At 49.7% G+C, this 17,660-nt stretch overlaps 1 protein-coding gene across 1 annotated transcript in view; it reads left to right on the forward strand.

The window, feature by feature from the left end:
• Positions 1–1,286: 1,286 nt before the first annotated feature.
• LOC135056827 (tumor protein p63-regulated gene 1-like protein) overlaps positions 1,287–17,660 on the forward strand; it is a 31,537-nt gene continuing 15,163 nt past the window's right edge. The window contains exons 1-4 of the mRNA XM_063962466.1: positions 1,287–2,958; positions 10,333–10,424; positions 10,583–10,759; positions 10,945–11,101. Of these exons, the coding sequence (XP_063818536.1) occupies positions 2,785–2,958; positions 10,333–10,424; positions 10,583–10,759; positions 10,945–11,101 (600 nt within the window). The 5' untranslated portion in view covers positions 1,287–2,784. The remainder of the gene's footprint in view (positions 2,959–10,332; positions 10,425–10,582; positions 10,760–10,944; positions 11,102–17,660) is intronic.

Raw genomic sequence — 17,660 nt, forward strand, 5'->3', positions numbered from 1 at the left:
AGTGCGAACGAAAGGATCGCAGAGCGGCGGCAAAATTTTTTTGTGCAGTTTTAGAGTAGCTCAATACCTACTTAGCGCTTGCGATCACTTCAGACTGTTCAGTTCCTGTTTTGACGTCACAAACACACCCTGCGTTCGCCCAGCCACGCCTGCGTTTTTCCTGGCATGCCTGCGTTTTTTCGAACACTCCCTGAAAACGGTCAGTTGACACCCAGAAACGCCAACTTAATGTCAATCGCTCTGCGGTCAGCAGTGCGACTGAAAAGCTTCGCTAGACCCAGTAGCGGATCTTGCCACAGGCAAGCAGGACTTTTGCCCGGGGCGCCGCCTTCCGGAGCAAGATCCGCTACTGTGCCCTCCCGCTGCTGTGCCCCCCGCTGTCACCCCCGCCGCTGTGCCCCCCGCTGGTCCCCCGCTCTGAAGGGAACCAGACACTACGCGTCTAGTTTACCTTCGTGGAGGGGACCTTTGTTGTGCGCGATGATGTCATCGCGCACCGCACAGCATTGTGGCACAGACGCTAGGGGTCATAATTGACCTCTAGTGTCTATGCTGATCGAGGAGAGGAGCGGCACTGGCGGCTGTCTGCAGCGGTCTGGATCAGGAACGGGGATAGTAAGTATACTTTTTTTTTTTTTTATTCCAGCGGCGCTACAAGGGGCACAAATGGGGGCGTTACTGACCACGCCCCCGTGTGAAGCCACGCCCCTATAGTTTTGCCCGGGGCGCAACCACAGCCAGAACCGGCCCTGGCTAGACCCTGTGTGAAACTACATCGGCCATTGTAAAAGTACGACGCATGCGAGGAAGTGCCGTTTTTTTGCCTCATCGTTGCACAGCGACCAAATGCAGCTAGCGATCAACTCGGAATGACACCCCCCCCCCCCATGGACAGCTAGCAGAAAGTTCCCTCACAGACCCTGTCCCGAAATAGGGGGCCCCCTTTTCACCTTTGCTAGACCATTTCTGGCATCTGCGTCTGCGTAAGCCCCTGTAGATGTAAATACGGACAATTTTTTTAAGCTTTCACAAATAAAAATATCTGTCACCACCTGCTTGCTGGGTTTCCAAGTTATTATATTGTTATACTTATTTTTATGTGTGTACCACAGTGTTTTAAGTACAAATTTTTAAGGGACACATGTGGGGAGATTTGAGATTGTGAAAGCAAAAAGAAAGTCTATAAGACCAGGAAACCTGGAATATGACGCTGTCACGTGATCTTAGTGTAATGGCGGGCTTATTTACTCTTTTTATCCTAACGTAATGCAATGCATTTTCCGGGTTGGCACAGATGTTGCACAGTGTTCCCCCTGCATGGTTGTGCAGACAGCAAAGATCATCTGTATCCCATCCCAGACCACTCCTGTCGATGTAACGGTCTCATACAGTATATGCCGAGGACGCCTCACTGTATGTATGCTAAGAGAACTGTCTCTAGGAGACATGGGGTCCGGGGGAAGGCAGAGAGCGCTGTGACTGAGGCACACACTGCACACAGACCAGTACTGGAGGAACTGGTTTCATTTCTTACATTTCCTGCTTCCCCTGTACAATACAAACACAACTGGGGCACAGAGCAAGAGACAGCAAGCGAGAGCAAGAGACAGACAGCTGGGGCACAGAACAAGAGACAGCAAGCAGGGAGCAAGAGACAGACACCTGGGGCACAGGATAAGAGACAGCAAAGGAGGGCAAGAGACAGACTGCTGCGACACAGAACAAGAGAGAACAAGCGAGAGCAAGAGACAGACAACTGGGGCACAGAGCAAGAGACAGCAAGCGAGAGCAAGAGACAGACAGCTGGGGCACAGAACAAGAGACAGCAAGCGAGAGCAAGAGACAGACAGCTGGGGCACAGAACAAGAGACAGCAAGCGGGGAGCAAGAGACAGACACCTGGGGCACAGGATAAGAGACAGCAAAGGAGGGCAAGAGACAGACTGCTGCGACACAGAACAAGAGAGAACAAGCGAGAGCAAGAGACAGACAACTGGGGCACAGAGCTAGTAGAGACAGCAAGCGAGAGCAAGAGACAGACAGCTGGGGCACAGAACAAGAGACAGCAAGCGAGAGCAAGAGACAGACAGCTGGGGCACAGAACAAGAGAGAACAAGCGAGAGCAAGAGACAGACAACTGGGGCACAGAGCTAGTAGAGACAGCAAGCGAGAGCAAGAGACAGACAGCTGAGGCATAGAACGAGAGACAGCAAGTGAGAGCAAGAGACAGACAACTGGAGCACAGAGATAGAGACAGCAAGCGAGAGCAAGAGACAGACAGCTGGGGCACAGAACAAGAGACAGCAAGCAAGAGCAAGAGACAGACAGCTGGGGCACAGAACAAGAGACAGCAAGCAAGAGCAAGAGACAGACAGCTGGGGCACAGAACAAGAGACAGCAAGCGAGAGCAAGAGACAGACTACTGCGACACAGAGCAAGAGACAGCAAGCAGGAACAAGAGACAGCAAGACATAGACAACTGGGACACAGAATAAGAGACAGCAAGAGATAGGCAACTGGGACACAGAACAAGAGACAGAAAGCCAGAGTAAGAGACACACAATTGGAACACAGAACAACAAGAGACAGCAAGCAAGAGACAGACAACTGGGCCACAGAAGAAGAGTGTAAGACAGCACTCTAAGGCAAGAGGCAACTAGGAAGGGAGTGTGGATAAGAGAAAGAGACACCTGTGAGAGACAGCATAGAGACAACGGATCACATACAGCGCCTGATGAACAAGTGTTAGATACTAGGAACTTGGACATCGCTCAGAAGTCCAGAAATGGACAAAGTGGAGACAGTCCCCCCTGAGACCCCATCACCTGCCGACAGCGCAGAGCCCAAATCACCAGTGGACGTCTTGTATACGCAGGAGCCCCGAGCTGCCTTCACTCCACAGACCATTGATGTAGAGACAAAGCAGAGCCCTTCCAAAGAGGACTTCTTCATATTTAGGGTAACTGTGACATTTATACACCCCATCTGTCCTTCTTGTGGCCCTAATCTAACCTGATCCCTCTGTCCTTCCATACTCTCCCTCTCTCGGTTCTGTAGTGTAAATATGTATGGGTGTACAGTTCTCCGTTATCCCATATGGATGTACAGTTCTCCGTTATTATATATGTATATATAGACTAGGTGATTCATCGTGCCCTGCGGGCGCTCTTCACACCGTTGTAAGGGGCTACGCTCCCTTAACCCTTGCACACCCTTGTGGCGTGCAAAATTTTTATTATATGGAGTATTACCTCCAATCATAACTGTGTGAGTGGTTAAATATTGCATGGACAAAGGGCGTGCGATGGTTAAGGGGTCGAAGCCCCTTGCAACGGCATGAACAGCGCACGCAGAGCCTGGTGAATCACTTAGTAGGTGCTGGGGTTGGAAGAGTGGCAGGAGCGGGGGAGATGCGGATGGGGTCCGGGGTGTTGCGAGTGGGGGAGGGACTGGTGCGGTCGTGCTATGTGTGGGGGAGGGTGCGTGGGTGCCACAGGTGGGGTCCGGAGCCACCGCGGGTGGAGGAGCAGTTATGGGGGTGCTGTTGGTGAGGGTGGGGTGGGTATGGTGATGCCGCGGGTGGGGGAGGGGCAGGGGTGTTGCGGGTGAGGGAGGGGTCCGGAGCCACCACGAGTGCTGGAGGGTGTGTGTGGGGGGGAGCCGCAGATGGGGCTGGAGGTACTGAGAGTGGGGGAGGGGCGGGTAATGCTTCTCCTCCTGGAAGCAGCTAAGCTGCTGTCCTCCGTTTGGCAGTGGCTCCCCGGAGACTCGCACAGCAGCCAAGCAGTTAGTCACTATTGTTAGCGCCGATGTCCGAAGGCGCCGCATTAGAGGGAAGAAGATGCACTCAATAAATTACAGCTCCCAGCAGGCCTTAGCGCCGGAATGCCTTGGCGTTAAGGGCTGCTGGGAGGTGTAGTTTATTTAGTGCGTGTACTTCCCTGTAATGAGACGCGTTGGGACACCGACGCTAACAATAGTGACTGGCTGGCAGAACTGACTGACTCGCTGAATCAATGTAAAAAGTGAGAGTGCTGTGAAGTCAGTGTCAGTGACACTGCATACCCACTGCACTGTACAGCACCGTCACCTTTTACATTGATTCAGCGTCCAGACATTACCCGCCGCGATATCACCCACTCTATCCATTACATTAGCCATCTTAGGGCTTCCAGGCTGGCAGGCCAGGTGCTGTGTTGTGGAGTCAGGGCTTCTGGGGATCTGGGTGCGGTTGTGGCGGGGAGGCACTTCTGTGACATCACGCGCAGAGGAGGCTCCGGGGCTCAGAGAGTATGCGGCGCAGGGAGGGCTATGAAAGCCTTCCGCTGCGCAGCTTTCATACCCATCTATGCCGGTGGCCGCAGCAGCTTTTGTTCCACCTGCACCGCAGCTAGGGAGTGGGGATTGTTGATGCCGGAGGGGCAGACGGACTGGCAGCAGGACATAGGTTTTTTTCCCCTATCTACAGTGCAGAGACTTGCTGCAGATGTAGTGGCATACCCTCCAGCTGGACCTTTTGGGCAGGTACAGTACCTTTTTTATGGTCTGTACCGATTTTTGGCTCTCCAAACTTCCATTGAAAGTATAGGAAAAGCGGCGTGGTCACGTCTCTTTACCCATGGCCACGCCCCCTTTTCAAATTTGTACCGATTTTTATGTGTAAATTGTTGGAGGGTATGTTGCTGCAGATGCAGTGGGCCTATTTTGGGGTGTGGACCTGGAGCTGCAGCTCCATTAGCCCCATTGTTATTCCTGAACACACAGCAGCCAAAGGGCAGAGCCTCCCATTGGGTGTAACCTGTGTGGGAGGGCGTTTCTCGCCCAATCAGCTGTGGACTGTGGACTGGGTGTGATAGATCTGCCACTAACCCAATGAGAGCTCCTAGCCACGCCCAGCATTAGACACACAGGCACAGAGTCACAGATCTGGGCTATTATATAGGATATATATATATACATCAGGGACGTACGGTGAGCTAAATGGCTCAGGAGGCACTGTCTAGCACCAGAGCCATATTTACAGACAATATATATATATATATATACTAGGTGATTCATCGCGCCCTACGGGCGCTCTTCACACCGTCGTAAGGGGCTACGCCCCCTTAACCCTTGCACACCCTTGTGGCGTGCAATATTTTTATTATATGGAGTATTACCTCCAAGCATAATTGAGTGAGTGGTTAAATATTGCACGGACAAAGGGTGTGCAATGGTTAAGGGGTGGAAGCCCCTTGCAACGGCGTGAACAGCGCACGCAGGGCCTGGTGAATCACCTAGTAGGTGCTTTGGTTGGGGGAGTAGAGGGTGCGGGGAAGAGGCGGATGGGATCCTGGGGTGCCATGGGAGGTTGCGGTGGTGCCGCAGGTGGGGGAGGGTGCGTGGGTGCCGCGGGTGGTGGTCCGGAGGCGCTGCGGGTGGGGGAGGAGCAGTTGCGGGGTTGCCCTGGGTGGGGGAGGGGTGGATGGGGTGGTGTAACGGGAGGTACGGGTGTGGGGTCGCTGCGGGTGGGGGAGGGGGTCCAGAGCTATCGCGGGCGCTGGAGGGGGTGTGTGGGGGTGCCGCGGATGGGGCCCGGAGGTACTGCGAGGGGGGGAGAGGCGGGTAATGCTTATCCTGCTTCTCCTCCTGTCAGCAGCTAGGCTGCTGTCCTCCCTTTGGCAGCGGCTCTCCCAGAGACTCGCACAGCAGCCAGTCACTATTGTTCGCGCCGGTGTCCCAATGTGCCGCATTACAGGGAAGAAGATGTACGCAATACACTACAGCTCCCAGCAGCCCCAAGGGGCGGAATGCTTCGGCGCTAAGGGCTGCTGAGAGCTGTAGTTTATGTAGTGCGTCTACTTCCCTGTAATGAGACGCGTTGGGACACTGGTGCTAACAATAGTGACTGGCTGGCAGAACTGTGTGACTGGCTGAATCAATGTAAAAGGTGAGAGTGCTGTGCAGTGTCAGTGACACTACACACATGCAGCGGCGCCGGAAGCACAAAACCTTTTCTCCCCCTTGGCGCCGGCAGCACAAAACCTCCTCTCCCCCTCGGCGCCGGCAGCACAAAACCTTTTCTCCCCCTCGGTGCCGGCAGCACAAAGCTTCCTCTCCCCCTCGGCGCCGCAGCACAAAACCTCCTCTCCCCCCTCCCCTCCCCTGTGTGACATTCAATGGCCGGGAGGGAGCCAAAGTGAGCGGAGCTAGATGGGAGTAAGGGGCGGAGTTACACGGAACCATGCTGCAGCAGGAGGATGATCTGCTACAGCTTCGGCCAGCCAGACTTCATTAGATAAGTGTCTGGAAAGAGAGTGAGTGTGTGTGTGTGTATATACAGTGTCTGTGTATACTGTATATATGTGTGACTGTGTATGTGTGTAATGTATGTACAGTATGTATGTGTGTGTGTTTGTATATATGTGTGTGTATGTGTGACTGCTGTATAATGTGTGTAAGTGTTACTGGTACAGGGGGCGTTACGTGTGCAAGCGACACTGGTACAGGGGGCGTTACGTGTGCAAGCGACACTGGTACAGGGGGCGTTACGTGTGCAAGCGACACTTGTACAGGGGGCGTTACGTGTGTAAACGGTGCTGGGGGAGGGGGCATTACGTGTGTAAGCGTCACTGGTACAAGGGGCATTACGTGTGTAAGCGTCACTGGTACAGGGGGCGTTACGTGTGTAAGCGTCACTGGTACAGGGGGCGTTACGTGTGTAAGCGGCACTGGTACAGAATGCGTTACGTGTGTAAGCGTCACTGGTACAGGGGGCGTTACGTGTGTAATTGTCACTGCTACAGGGGGTGTTACTTGTGTAAGCGTCACTGGTACGGGGTGGGGGGGCGTGACGTGTAAGCGTCACTGGTTCAGGGGGCATTACATGCAGGGCCGGCAACAGAAATCTTGGGGCCCGGTACACTGAGATCTCTGCGGGCCCCCCACCCCCTCCCCAACCCCCCCTTTATCTCAGACCCAGACATCCCTACCTGCAAACCTAATCCTCCCCCCACGGCCTAACCCTCCCCCCGCAGCCTTACCCTAAACCTCCTTGGCATCTTATGTTCGGGATTCCGGCAGTTGGGATGCCGGCGTCACCATTCTGACTGCTTGGATCCCAACTACATTCCGTGGGCAACAGTCCTTTCAGAAGCTAAAATGGTAAATAAATACAATCCAGGCACTTGAAATAGTATGTTTGCTGTAAGCTGCCATCATAAAAAAAGGGGGTAGTCAGACCCACAATAAACAATATATAAAAACAAAGAGGTGGTGGAGCTGATAAATTATTTATTGACTGGATAGAACAATATTAAAAGAAGTATATGTTTAATATACAAAACATTGTAAAAACAACAATGGCATTAATCAATAAAATAAATCTCACATAACATAAACACCCTGGATAAGCATATTTAACATACAATTCTATTAATATTGTTCTATCCAGTGAGTCAAGAAATCATTTATCAGCTCCTTTCAGAAGCCTAGTTCCAAAGACCCAATATCCTGGAGAGCCAAGAGCGCACACTTACCAGTATATATAGCCGCACGCCATCCAGACAAGGCTCCGAGTCTCCACAAGCTGACAGCCTGCCCGAGGCTGTTTTATTCCTCAGTCTGTCTGCGAGCCGCACCGGCCTTGCGGTCTCTATAGCCGCACTGCAGTCCCGCTCCTGCTTGGCTGCTCCTCACAGCAGAGACACAGGGCGGACGGGGAGGAGAGAAGTGGAAGACGCAGCGGTGTCGTGCATAGCTGTGCGCGACGTCTCAGCACACGGGGACTTCGGGAGTTCCGGACAGCTGACCTGGGGGTCTGGGAGCTTCACACAGCGGGCGGCCGGCGCGACGCCGCAATATCAATACTTATACTTACAATTGCAACCTTAAATCCATGCTGCAGCTGCCGCACTGCTGCAGGTGTACTTTGGGGCCCCTCACAATGTTGGGGCACGGGACAGATGTCCCCTTTGACCCCCCCTGTCGCCGGGCCTGATTACATGTGTAAGTGTCTCTACTACAGGGGTCAAAATGTGCGCTGTGCGTTTGTAAAGTATGCAAGGGTGTAAATTTATAGTTTGCAGGGGGGCGCCGAACACTCTAGCAACGGCCCTGACTGCACACCCACTGCACTGCACAGCACTGTCACCTTTTACACTGATTCAGTGTCCAGACATTACCCTCGGCGATATCACCCTCTCTATCCGCTACATTAACCATCTCGGGGCTTCCAGGCCGGCAGGCCAGGTGCTGTGTTGCGGAGTCAGGGCCTCTGGGAATCTGGGCGTGGCTGTGGCGGGGAGGCACTTCTGTGACATCACATGCAGAGGAGGCTCTGGGGCTCAGAGAGTATGCGGCGCAGGGAGGGCTATGAAAGTCTTCCGCTGCGCCGCTTTCATACACATCTATGCCAGTGGCCGCAGCAGCTTTTGTTCCACCTGCGGTGTGGCTAGGGAGTGGAGATTGTTGATGCCGGAGGGGGCAGGTGGACTGGCAGCAAGACATTGGTGGTCATTCCGAGTTGATCGCTCGCTAGCAGTTTTTAGCAGCCGTGCAAATGCTATGCCGCCGCCCAGTGGGAGTGTATTTTAGCTTAGCAGAAGTGGGAACGAAGGGATCGGAGAGCGGCTACAAAAATTTTTTGTGCAGTTTCAGAGCAGCTTCAGACCTACTCGGCGCTTGCGATCACTTCAGACCATTCAGTTCCTGATTTGACGTCATGAACACGCCCTGCGTTCGGCCAGCCACGCCTGCGTTTTTCCGAACACTCCCTGAAAACGGTCAGTTGACACCCAGAAACGCCCTCTTCCTGTCAATCACTCTGCGGCTGCCTATGCGACTGAAAAGCATCATCGCTAGACCCTGTGTAAAACTACATTGTTTGTTGTAATAGTAAGCCGCACGTGCGCATTGCGCTGCATATGCATGCGCAGAAGTGCCGAGTTTTTGTCTGATCGCTGCACAGCGAACGAATGCAGCTAGCGATCAACTTGGAATGACCCCCATAGGACGCTGCAGTAAAAGGATTGTTTTTTCCCCTATCTACAGCGCAGAGACTTGCTGCAGATGCAGTGGCATACCCTCCAGCTGCACCTTTTTGGCAGGTACAGGACCTTTTTTTTATGGTCTGTACCGTTTTTTGACTCTCCAAGCTTCCATTGAAAGTATAGGAAAAGGGGCGTGGCCACGCAGCTGTACTCGTGGCCACGCTCCCTTTCGAATTTGCATCAATGTTTATGTGTAAATTGTTGGGGGGGGTGTTGCTGCAGATGCAGTGGGACTATTTTGGGTTGTGGGGCTGGATCTGCAGCTCCATCAGTCCCATTGCTAATCCTGCTCTGTGAAAACACAGCAGGCAAAGGGCAGAGCCTCCCATTGGATGTAACCTGTGTGGGAGGGCGTTTCTCGGCCAATCAGCTGTGGGCTGGGTGTGATAGACCTGCCACTAACCCAATGGGAGCTCCTAGCCACGCCCAGCGTTAGAAACCCAGGCACAGAATCACAGGGCTATTATATAGGAGATATATATACATACATACATACGTATTCTCTATAACTCAACTCTTACTGTTAGGGGTCTGACTAATAATTTTACTGTCTTGGGGGGCGGGGGGGTAACCAAAATGCAGATTGGTTGGGCTTTGAAAAACAAAGCCCGTCATTTTGTAATGCTGTCTCCCCTCCCCTCCTGAAAAAAAACAAGCCTGGCGCCTGAGGCAATTTACAAAAGGTGCCTCATTAGAACTTTCAAAATGAGGTATGAAAACTATTTTGAAATTAACTTCCGCAAACTGTAGGAACTTATTTTAAAAAAAAAGGTCATTCTAATAAAATGAATTTGGTCTACCGAAATGTTGTCAGCTCCAGCAGTTTTCCTGCTCTGGCAGTTTATAAAATGGTGTGTAAGCATCAATTAGGGCCAGCAGGAAAACAACTGAAGTAAGCAAGAGCCTCCTTGAATTCTGTGTTGCATCTCCTGGACCTGACACACAAGCAATTAAACGGCTACTCAGAAAATGTAACATCTGCCCCGAGTGTAGCAGTTGGAAAGTAAAGTGGTAAAACAGAAGCCACATATTTTGGGTTGTGTTTGGGGGTGTAAAATTGAGCACAACGACTCCAAACGACGTACAGTACTTTGCAAAGGATGCTCCCTACTCCACCACTGCGTAGCCTGCGCAAAGTTACTGCACTTGCCCAAACGATGCCACCGATCTAGGTGCCAGTGGAGGCGCACAGAGTTTGTGCAGCGTGGGGTGACCGGGACGGGGTTGGCACAGTCCCTCTGATAGACCTCTTACCAATAACTGCAGTTTACTCTTGTAACATTTACCCATTTGTCCCCCAATAGCCCTCGGTTGCCCAGCAGGCTATACAGGAAATTCAAAGCCATTTATCTCAGGATGAGGACGGGGAACTGCAGAGCTCCTGGATCCTGGCTCAGTAATGCTTCGTTCCTTATTTTCTTTGCTAGCTTTTACTAATGTTCATCCCTATTCGTGTCGCACTCATCTCTTTTTTCTTCTTCTTTATTAATTTCTTTCTCTTCTGTGTCCTCATTTGCCTTTGAAGCTAACTGTGATGCTATGTCTCCTCCGCAGGATCAGCCACTGGGGCACAGAGCGTGAGGTCCTGGCGTTTATCTGTAATAAATCCCTACTGATCTGCTACTATGATTTTGTCGAGCTTGGTAGCTCGCGGGTGTTTCGTATCCCTCTGAATTACATCGACACATTGACCTGGGGACCTCTATCGTATCCTCGGATGGCCCTCAACAAGTGAGTGTTCTGGAGGACCCACTAAAGGAACCTTTGACAAGTGATGGTGGAACAGTTATGATATCATGTCCTGGTATTCTCTATGCTCTTCATACATCACTTTTCTTGTGTCATTGACTTTATTCTTTGTTTCCACACCGTTTTTACTCCTCCCTGTTGTTGTTGTTTTTTTGTTATGTCTCCAGAAGGGACGTCTATGCTCTCCAGGTGAAGTGGGACAAACTCCGAGAACCCCCTTCATTGTTCTCCTGGTGGAACCCTTGGACTGAGGATCTCTCGTACATTAATCTCATCCAACACCCTGGAGATACCACGGAAAAACACTTGAAAGACATGTGCCAGGTGAGGTGGGAGGTGACAATAATATACAAATATTAGTGACCAAACTTGGGATAACCCTTTTGGATCTTCTGAGCACCACATGAAATTATGTTAAAAGGTTGTAATTTAGAATAACATCTAAATATATGGTAGATTGTTGCCAGTGCTAAAAGTGGTTCTAGGGAAGTGGTGGAACTTACCCCTCAGTGGTAATGCCCTCTGTAGTAGTGCCCCCAGTGGTAATGCCCCAATTAGTAGTGCCCCTTACACACTCACACACACAAAAGAAAAACTTACTTTAAGCCCCACTCCCGTGTCCAACCACTGCCGTCCATTTGGCCACCCGTTCCTCGAAACTATGGGAGAGACGTCATGACGTTTCTCCCATAGTGCACACTGCGGGAGCTGGAAGCCGGTGCTCAGGAGTAAACTCCTGCCTCCGGCTGCCGCCGAGGGACAGGAGTCGGGTGTCCGCTGGTAGCAAAATCTCAGCGGGCGCCCGGAATCTCCCTGCGGCTCTGTGCTGACATCCTGGATTAGGTGGGCCGGAGGAGGCGGAACTGGTTCCGTCTCCACATGGAACTGACGGAACGCAGTTCCATCCCGTTCTGGCCCACTTTAACACGATTGTTACTTAATATGTATCTAAGCCTCATGTAGTCCTGCGCTCTTTAGAAATGGCGGACACTGGGCCTTATTCAAAGGCGAACGAAGACATTGCCCATCTGTGACTTTATGCAAATGTTGTTACAAAGCCCTTGTCTTGTGTACAGCCGTGCGTCCAAATGTGCAAGGACCGAGGCACCCGTTGTGAGTGTATATAGATGCTGCCTGCAGTGTATACGATGAAGCATCTGCAACATTCCCATATCAGGATGTGTTCAGCAACCTGGCTGTCGTCAGGGTTAGGGCTCGGGGGGAAAGGGCTAGACACTGGGGAGGGGGGGGGGGGGGGGAATAACCCTAGCCACCACTCCGCGAGGGTTAAGGAAGGTAGGGGACAGAGAATAGGGGGAGGGGTAAATATACTTACCTCATCCAAAGTCGGGATATCCAGTGTCGGGATGACGCAGTTGGTCATGTGACTGCCGGCATTTAGTATGTATTCCCCCCCATATCATGCATATAAGTCCAAACATCTGTCACATGTGGTGAGGTAAATGGTTGGGGAGGACTGGCTAGTACCAGAGCCAGATTTACACACACATATGTGACTCTATACACGGGTGCAGCGTATAGACTAACGGAAATGTAGTCAGTTTTTGTCAGAGACGGTAGCGGCTGCAGCGCCAACTACATAGTGCAGGCGGGAACCGCTTAGCAAATAGTGGACCAGATGTACTAAGCCTTAAAAAGTGATAAAGTGGAGAGTGATTAACTACCAGCCAATCAGCTTCTGTCATTTTCAAACACAGTCTGTAACATGGCAGTTAGGAGCTGATTGGCTGGTCCTTTATCTCTCTCCCCCATAAACATACATGTTAAGATGTATGTAATATATGTGCTGGCTAGTTTTATCCCGGGATGGCAGCGCCATGTATAACAGCCGCCGTGCGCACTCAGGACTCAACATTACGCATCACTCTCTTCCGAAGCCCACCCAGAGACTCCCATTGGCTAGGTTTCACAGGAGTCTCTGGGGGCGGGCTTTGAAAGAGAGTGAAGCTGAATGCTGCGTCCCAGTTGCGGTGGCAGCTGTGATAGACACAGTGCTGCCAGTGCACATACAGTGCATCCGGAAAGTATTCACAGCGCTTCACTTTTTCCACATTTTGTTGTGTTACAGCCTTATTCCAAAATGGAATAAATTCATTTTTTCCCTCAAAATTCTACACACACAATACCCCATAATGACAGCGTGAAAAAAGTTTTTTTGAGATTTTTGCAAATTTATTAAAAATAAAAAACTACTACTTTGTTGATGCACCTTTAGCAGCAATTACAGCCTCAAGCCTTTTTGAATATGATGCCACAAGCTTGGCACACCTACCTTTGGGCAGTTTCGCCCATTCCTCTTTGCAGCACCTCTCAAGCGCCATCAGGTTGGATGGGAAGCGTCGGTGCACAGCCATTTTCAGATCTCTCCAGAGGTGTTCAATCGGATTCAAGTCTGGGCTCTGGCTGTGCCACTCAAGGACAATCATAGAGTTGTCCTGAAGCCACTCCTTTGATATCTTGGCTGTGTGCATAGGGTCGTTGTCCTGCTGAAAGATGACCCGTCGCCCCAGTCTGAGGTCAAGAGCGCTCTGGAGCAGGTTTTCATCCAGGATGTCTCTGTACATTGCTGCATTCATCTTTCCCTCTATCCTGACTAGTTTCCCAGTTCCTGCCGCTAAAATACATAAAACACTAATTACAGGGAATTGACTCCCTGGAGAAAAAAAAAGAAGAAGAAGCGCTGTCTGCACCAATTAAAGGAGACAAAAAATGATATATTCAAAATATACTAAAAAAGATTTTATTATATTATAAATCTATTTTCACATAATGCTGCAGCACAAAATACACTCAATCAATGCATGATAAACATGATTAAATTCATAAAACCATTATTTAATACATTGCATATGTGTTTTTAAATTTTAGTATGTAACCAACATATGCCATTAATCAAGGAGTCTATAAAAGACTTTGTTTTGATTATGCTAAAACTTCAGAGGCTGATCCTTATTTATAGCTGTTATTTGCAATGTCCACTGGACTGGATATGGAATAGTATATACTGTTTTTCAAACACTCAATGTGTTCATAAGTCCCAAACTTATTAATATTCTTATTGAAAATGTGTGCACACACTGGTTGAGATAAGTGGGTAATTACTGTGGATGTTCCCTGTTAAGATCAGGGCCGGTTCTAGCCCTTTTGGCGCCCTGGGCGGAAAATAGGGGCATGGCTTCATACAGGGGGCGTGGCCAGTCACCTCCATATGATACAATGTTTAGCATGATCCCATGAGTCGACTCCCTCTGCTGGTGCTTATCCGTTTTTGCAGACTATCTGGAGTTAGATCTTAACCAGTAGCGGATCTTGCCACGGGCAAGCAGGACTTTTGCCCGGGGCGCCGCCTTCCGGAGGGCGCCGCACCATGGCAAGATCCGCTACTGTGCCCCCCGCTGTGTCCGCCGCTAGTCCCCCGCTGTGAAGGGAACTAGACGCTACCCATCTAGTTTCCCTTCGTGGAGAGGACCTTTGCTGTGCGGTGCGCGATGACGTCATCGCGCACCTCACAGCATTGTGGGACTGACACAGACGCCAGGGGTCATAATTGATCTCTAGTGTCTATCTATGCTGTGCTATGGGAGAGACTCCCATAGATCCGAGGAGGAGAGGAGCGGCGCCGGCGGAGGTCTGCAGCGGTCGGGAATCAGGAGCGGGGATAGTAAGTATTCAAATATTTTTTGTGTAAGCGGCGCTACTCCTACAGGGGGCACAAATGGGGGCACAACTCTACAGGGGGCGTAACTGACCACGCCCCCTGTACATAGCCACGCCCCTATTTTCCGCCCAGGGCGCTAAAAGGGCTAGAACCGGCCCTGATCTTAACAGGGAACATCCACAGTAATACCCACTTATCTCAACCAGTGTGTGCACATATTTTCAATAAGAACATTAATAAGTTTGGGACTTATAAACACATAGGGGGTAATTCAGAGTTGATCGCAGCAGGAACTTTGTTAGCAGTTGCGCAAAACCATGTGCACTGCAGGGGGGGCATATGTAACATGTGCAGAGAGAGTTATGATTTGGGTGTGGTGTGTTCAATCTGAAATCTAAATTGCAGTGTAAAAATAAAGCAGCCAGTATTTACCCTGCACAGAAACAAAATAACCCACCCAAATCTAACTCTCTCTGCACATGTTACATCTGCCTCCCCTGCAGTGCACATGGGTTTGCCCAACTGCTAAAAAAATTCCTGCTGCGATCAACTTGGAATTACCCCCCTTGGGTGTTTGAAAAACAGTATATACTATTCCATATCCAGTCCAGTGGGCATTGCATATAACAGCTATAAATAAGGATCAGCCTCTGAAGTTTTAGCATAATCAAAACAAAGTCTTTTATAGACTCCTTGATTAATGGCATATGTTGGTTACATACTAAAATTTAAAAACACATATGCAATGTATTAAATAATGGTTTTATGAATTTAATCATGTTTATCATGCATTGATTGAGTGTATTTTATGCTGCAGCATTATGTGAAAATAGATTTATAATATAACAAAATCTTTTTTAGTATATTTTGAATATACAGGTTGAGTATCCCTTATCCAAAATGCTTGGGACCAGAGGTATTTTGGATATGGGATTTTTCCGTATTTTGGAATAATTGCATACCATAATGAGTTATCAGGGTGATGGGACCTAAATCTTAGCACAGAATGCATTTATGTTACATATACACCTTATACACACAGCCTGAAGGTCATTTTAGCCAACATTTTTTATAACTTTGTGCATTAAACAAAGTGTGTGTACATTCACACAATTCGTTTATGTTTCCTATACACCTTGGCCCTCATTCCGAGTTGATCGGTCGCAAGGCGAATTTAGCAGAGTTACACACGCTAAGCCGCCGCCTACTGGGAGTGAATCTTAGCTTCTTAAAATTGCGACCGATGTATTCGCAATAATGCGATTACTAACTACTTAGCAGTTTCAGAGTAGCTCCAGACTTACTCTGCCTGTGCGATCATTTCAGTGCTTGTCGTTCCTGGTTGACGTCACAAACACACCCAGCGTTCGCCCAGGCACTCCCACCGTTTCTCCGGCCACTCCTGCGTTTTTTCCGGAAACGGTAGCGTTTTCAGCCACACGCCCCTGAAACGCCGTGTTTCCGCCCAGTAACACCCATTTCCTGTCAATCACATTACGTTCGCCGGAGCGAAGAAAAAGCCGTGAGTAAAAATACTTTCTTCATAGTAAAGTTACTTGGCGCAGTCGCAGTGCGAACATTGCGCATGCGTACTAAGCGGATTTTCACTGCGATGCGATGAAAAATACCGAGCGAACAACTCGGAATGAGGGCCCTTATACACACAACCTGAAGGTCATTTAATACAATATTTTTAATCACTTTGTGTATTAAACAAAGTTTGTGTATATTGAGCCATCAAAAAGCAAAGGTTTCACTATCTCACTCTCACTCAGAAAAGTCCGTATTTCGGAATATTCCGTATTTCGGAATATTTGGATATGGGATACTCAACCTGTATCATTTTTTGTCTCCCTTAATTGGTGCAGCCAGCGCTTCTTCTTTTTTTTTACAGGGAGTAATTTCCCTGTAATTACGTTTTTTTGTTTATCATAAGGAATGCAATTATCCTTATAAATAGGAGCAGCAGACTGTACCATTATGAAATCTCCATCTTCTCGGCAGGTGCTGGCGCCAGGGTCGGCAACAGAAATCTTGGGGCCCCATACAATGATATCATACCCTCCAACTGTACCTTTTTGGCCTGTACAGTACCGTTTTTTTAAGGTCTGTACCGGCCAAAAACGGCTTTGTACCGATTTTTGACTAAGTGCATCTCCATTAAAAGTATAGGAAAGGGGGCGTGGTCACGCCCTCTTTACCCGCGGCTACGCCCCCTTTCCTTATTTGTACCGGTTTTTACGTGTATAATAGGGGTCATTCCGAGTTGTTCGCTCGCAAGCTGCTTTTAGCAGCTTTGCACACGCTAAGCCGCCGCCTACTGGGAGTGAATCTTAGCATATTAAAATTGCGAACGAAAGATTAGCACAATTGCGAAGACACTTCTTAGCAGTTTCTGAGTAGCTCCACACTTACTCGGCATCTGCGATCAGTTCAGTCAGTTTCGTTCCTGGTTTGACGTCACAAACACACCCAGCGTTCGCCCAGACACTCCTCCGTTTCTCCAGCCACTCCCGCGTTTTTCCCAGAAACTGTAGCGTTTTTTCACACACACCCATAAAACGGCCTGTTTCCGCCCAGAAACACCCACTTCCTGTCAATCACATTACGATCACCAGAACGAAGAAAATAACTTGTAATGCCGTGAGTAAAATACCTAACTGCATAGCAAATTTACTTGGCGCAGTCGCACTGCGGACATTGCGCATGCGCATTAGCGACTAATCGCTCCGTTGCGGAAAAAAATAACGAGCGAACAACTCGGAATGACCCTCAATGTTGGAGGGTATGTGATATCTCTGGGGGCCCCCTACACTCTCAACTCCCCCCCTCGATATGTACTACATATATAAATATATGTTTGTGTTGGAAATTAAATTAATTAAATTTTAAATAATTTGTGGGTGGCCCGAAGTGCATTCAGCCAGACCCGGACCTAACCAATTTGATGCCCTAGGCAAGATTTTGTCTGGTGCCCGCTAGCACCGCCACTTGTTTCACCTCTGACACAGCACCCCTCTCCCAGCACAGCACCCATCACCCAGCACACTTTATCCTACACACAGCTCCCCCCCAGCATACTTTATCCTACACACAGCTCCCCCCCAAGCACACTTTATCCTACACAGAGCTCTCCCCCCTAGCACACTTTATCCTACACACAGCTCTCCCCCCCAGCACACTTTATCCTACACACAGCTCTCC

This window comes from Pseudophryne corroboree, chromosome 3 (assembly GCF_028390025.1).
Source record: "Pseudophryne corroboree isolate aPseCor3 chromosome 3, aPseCor3.hap2, whole genome shotgun sequence".
Lineage (NCBI taxonomy): Eukaryota > Metazoa > Chordata > Amphibia > Anura > Myobatrachidae > Pseudophryne > Pseudophryne corroboree.